This window comes from Vespula pensylvanica, chromosome 9 (assembly GCF_014466175.1).
Source record: "Vespula pensylvanica isolate Volc-1 chromosome 9, ASM1446617v1, whole genome shotgun sequence".
Classification (NCBI taxonomy): Eukaryota; Metazoa; Arthropoda; class Insecta; order Hymenoptera; family Vespidae; genus Vespula; species Vespula pensylvanica.
In genome coordinates, this window is record NC_057693.1 from 3030268 (window position 1) to 3035267 (window position 5000).

Here is a 5000-nt window from a genome sequence, read left to right on the forward strand (position 1 = left end):
CTAGATCTATATGCAACTATTGATCGATTCTTCTTATCGATCTATATTCTAATTATTTCTTATCTCTCTTATCTGTCTTTCCTTCATTTATAAATCGATCTCCTTCTTATAGGAAACACTCTGTGATCGTTATTGATCCCGCTGCTGTATTTTATATAACTTATCGATATTGAAAATGAAAGCTAATTAATTGCGGCATCGTCTCGTTAATTGCTTACATTGGTTAACTCTTCCATTCGTTCACAATGTGCGTAATAACGTTCTACTATCTTAGCGACTCGAATATATTTACATTGTATTTTTCAATTATTCAATTATAAAGTAGTTCGCGTATCGTATTAGCGATTATAGTTATTAGTTACTTGGTGTATTAATGTTAGTAGTAGTAGTAGTAATAGTAGTAGTAGTATTAATATTAGTAGTAGTAATAATAGTTGTAGTAGCGGTAGTATTATCAGCCGTAGTAGTAATAGTTGTAATTGTTAATAGTACTGGTAGCTGTAATAGTAATAGTAGTAGTAGTTGTAGTAGTATTAGTAGTAGTAGTAATAGTAGTAGTAGTAGTAGTAGTAGTAGTAGTAGTAGTAGTAGTAGTAGTAGTAGTAGTAGTAGTAGTAGTAGTAGTAGTAGTAGTAGTAGTAGTAGTAGTAGTAGTAGTAGTAGTAGTAGTAGTAGTAGTAGTAGTAGTAGTAGTAGTAGTAGTAGTAGTAGTAGTAGTAGTAGTCATAGCAGCAGCAGTGGTAGTGGTAATGATGTTGGCGTTGGTAATGGTGTTGTAGCGATGGTGTTGGTGATGGCGATGGCGATGGTGATGGTGGTGATAATACGTTGGTACGATAATAGTAATAATAATTCGTAATATAAGGTATTAACAATAGTGGTAGCAATAATATCGTTGCTTCATATAATGAATTAGTAGCAGTATAAGCATCCTTTAAATTCTTCCTCGGAGGGATAATAATATATTATCGTCGGCGCTTTGTATCTATCCTTTTATTATTGACATACTCGTTGCTGCTGTAAAACGCGTCTCTTCTTTTTTGTACTATCACTACGAATCGATTGACAGAGTGTAAAGAAAAAGAAAGAAGAAAAATAAAAAGAAATGAAAAAAAAAGAAATAAAGAAACGAAACGCTTCCTCTTTTGTTCGAGCCGAGTTGTTTTCTATTTCATTTTAATTTAATAATTGTACGTTTGTACTTACATACTTCTCGTTAAATACGATCTCGAATGGATTATTTGCGCTAAATCCTTTTCATTTTTCTGTTTTTTTATTTATTTTTTTTTTTTTAATGCTTTTGTGCGTAACAACGTTTAAATAATAGTCTCCTCTCTTTTCTAAAGCTTAAGGTTTTGGCGATGACTAAACGAAAGAGGTCGCGTACACTCTTTCAATCTTACTCGAGGAGAGGAAACAAAGTGTAACCATTTTTATAAACCTAGAAATCATTAACTATTATCTGGTCAACTAGCGAGTATATTAAGCGCATTTTTACTTTTACAATAGGGCGGTGAGTATCGGGGTGGGGGAAGATTAGGGACGAGGAAGTTTGTTGGGAATACGGGTAAATTTTAGGTAACGTTTTAGGAGTCACGGATTGGACATTGGTTCGTCTCCTCTCTTTCTCTATTCTCTTTTTCTCTGCTTGTTTTTTAACATGTGTGTGTGTGTGTGTGTGTGTGTGTGTGTGTGTGTACATACACACACATATATATATTATTTTATCATCCATGCGTTTGTAGATTCATCGTAATTTTGCGCATGGAACGATCGTTTAGGATTTTGTTGCAAATTAGATCACGTTCGGTGCAACATTTAGATCGTATATTAATAATAATCGGTAATTTCTCTTGATAGGACTGATGTTTACTAGCGTTAACGAGCAAGCATAATATCGTTCCACCCGCATTAACGCTGTTCCCGTTAATATATTATATTAATATATATATATATATATATATATATATTATATTGATATATATATATACATATATATGTATGTATTTATGTATGTATGTATAAATATATGTACGTACAACATATTAATCAGTTAACTGCTTATCGAGTTCGAGTAATGAAATAAGAAATATTCACTTTGTTTCTAACTAGCAGCCTCTGGTGACTAGCACGCGCTAGTCCTTCGTTATTATATTTTTTTCCACTAGCAGATATATTTAGCACTAGGTCTGAGCGTTAATGTAGTTCCTTTAGATCAATCAATCGATCGTCGTTATAATCGTCAGCGTCGTAATTGGTGGATCGTTTGAAAACAGAAAAGAAAAGAAAAACAAAGAATAAGTAGAACTTAAATCGGTGTCACCGATCGATCCCTATTTTTTTTTCTTCCTTCCTCATCGCAATTGGCACGTTGAAAGTGAATCTCCACAAGATTCCTTTCGTATCGCGAAGTGAGATCGATCGGGGTATGGAAAGTTATGTGAAAGGTATTCAAAGAGAAACATAGAACGAAAATGGAAGAGAAAGTAAGGAGAAGTAGAATAGCGAGGAGAAGGAGACGTTATTTGATTTCGTGTTGCGCATTTTTTTTCTTCTTTTTATGAGGTTGTAGCATAAAAGAAGAGGAGAAGAGAGAAAGGAGGTCTTTACTTACGTCCGTTCGAGGAGTCAAATCTCGAACGCACGTTCGACGTACGAAGGGTAATCGACGGTTTTTACGCTTACATGAAATTATAGTACGTTCAGACTCTCAGGCACTCGATTCTCCGGAAACTCAAATCGCGACGTTGGACGCGACATGAGGAATCCGAATGTTCACCCTCGTTATCGGGGTGATATAATTGGTTACTGTTATCGTGGATGGGAGTGAGTAACGACCCCGTGGAACATGGCGCCGTTGAAGTCGCGAGACTTTCCGGTCGAAGACCCCAGTGTCACGGGGGAGATTTGGGTCTACCGCTTTTGTCCTGCATCACTTGCTGCTGTTGCTGTTGCTGTTGTTGTTGCTGTTGTTGCTGCTGTTGTTGTTGTTGTTGTTGTTGTTGCTGCTGCTGTTGTTGTTGTTGTTGTTGATGGTGATGCGACGTGGGATCGGTAGCCACGCCTAAGTCGGTTCCCATGAGATTACCAGTACCACTTTTGTCCACGACGCTGCTCGTATGAACCGGATGGAAATACCGATCTGAAATGATTGATGTTTTCTTAGAACAGTTCCAACGATTTCTTTTATCTATAAGGCAAGTAGGAGATTGATTTACCTTCATCCATAGTCGGTGGTGGCTCACTAGTTGTTCCCGCGATGATAGGTGCTATCATATTATAATCATCCTCTAGGTTGATAAACGGCGTTGTATTCCAGCGTGGTGGTACATTCGAGACCGACCTTTGTGTGGCTACCGGTCTCGTCACCGAAACCGGAGACGAGAACAGTGAGAGATTCGTCGGAGATATTACTCCTGACATCGAACTGATAGTAGGGTACGTAAAGATTTGCTGTGAAATAACGGAATCGATCGTTAACGACGATCGAGAAATTTGTCACAATCGTGAAAAAAGAACTCAATACAACGCGAATATAACGTACATACATTTGGCAATATTTCGCAAATAGAAAAATACGTGATGCGTTAAATTCAATTTTTTAAACAGTCTCAACGGATATAACAGATAAATTTCGATCGATAAATGATAAATAAAAAAAATAAAATACAACGTGTGTTGCATTTCTATAAGAAAAACAATGTCTTACCTGTCCTGGTTGAGAGTGAAAATGGGCGAACGTGTATTCCCTGCTGGTGTGAGGTGCTGTGACAAGGATTCTCGCGGGACTTTTTCTACCGGCTGGGTCGACAGAGTTCTGACAGGCCGAACTGACCAAGCCGACCGCCGCCGCTGCTGCCATCTGTTCCTGTTGATTGGGTCCAAGCTCGCTCGGATCCGTCGGAGATGTTGAGGAAGTTGGCGGCGAATTTGCGCTCGTACCAGTCAACTCTCCCGTCGACCTGATGATCGCAACCGGTCTCGCCATTGGAGCCGGTGGTGGTGGCGGTAACATCGAACTCGGATAATACTGTGAGAACTTTTGTATGCCAGTACGCGGTCCCGCTAGCTGCGCCTGGAAATCGCACACACCCTCCGATCAACACACTCGACCCGCGCGTGATCCACTCACCCCGATCGATCGAACAACGCGATTTATTTCTCAAATTCCGAAATTGATTCGTACGTTTTTTCTAACTAAATCAATCTTCCTTTTTCTTTCTTTCTGTTTTCTTTCTTTCTTTCTTTTATTTTTCTTTTTATTAGTTTATACGAACAAAGTTGCAATCATTCGCGAAGGATTTATGGAATTTTTTCTTTAGAATTTGTTTATTGTTTGCGAAACATTAGAAAATGTGATGTCTACAATTTCGAGATCAATAGGGATCATATATTCCAAATCTTGATGGCTGTTTAAAAGACTTTACAATTTTGTCAACGTGATATATATTGTTCCCGAAATATATTCAGAAAGGCGAACTATATATTTTATTTGTCAATTTGAAGATTGACACTAATTGTCGAATCATAATTTCGATTTAAGATCGATCAATTAGAATAATATTTCTAAAATTTTCTATATAAAAAAAATTTTACGTTGCATACGTAGGTATTATATTAAGAATTTATTTCACTTTGTTCGCTTTAAAAAGGATCATTAGGTTTTAGAAAACGTAGAGAAACTTTTTCAAGATTTTGCGTATCTCGTACGTTTCTCATCGGCAAATTTCGTAAAAAATTTAACATCATTTAACCATGATTTTGTAATTCGAATAATCGAGAACTAATCTATTTAGTCTACCTTTCGAATCGATAGGAACGGTCTATTCGTCGTATCCGTTGTCCTACTTTGTAAATGCGATCTCGAACAATCAACGTTGTTAGAATAAAAATTTATATACGTAAGAATGATTGACGTTAGAGAAACGTGCGAAGAAGTAAGATTTCTAAGTAGTTCATTCATAACTATAAAACGAGAGAAAAAGAGAAAAGAGAGAGAG

The 5000-nt window shown here is 36.9% G+C and overlaps 1 protein-coding gene across 5 annotated transcripts in view; it reads right to left on the reverse strand.

The window, feature by feature from the left end:
• Positions 1 to 608: 608 nt before the first annotated feature.
• Positions 609 to 5000, reverse strand: part of LOC122631484 (nuclear factor 1 X-type) — a 63287-nt gene continuing 58895 nt past the window's right edge. For 3 of the 5 annotated variants that reach the window (XM_043817215.1, XM_043817211.1, XM_043817214.1), the window contains 3 exons: positions 3710 to 4075; positions 3219 to 3453; positions 609 to 3142 (listed from right to left, as the gene is read on the reverse strand). In XM_043817215.1, the coding sequence (XP_043673150.1) occupies positions 2895 to 3142; positions 3219 to 3453; positions 3710 to 4075 (849 nt within the window). In that variant the 3' untranslated portion in view covers positions 609 to 2894. The remainder of the gene's footprint in view (positions 3143 to 3218; positions 3454 to 3709; positions 4076 to 5000) is intronic. The other 2 variants (XM_043817213.1, XM_043817212.1) reach the window with 2 other exon arrangements.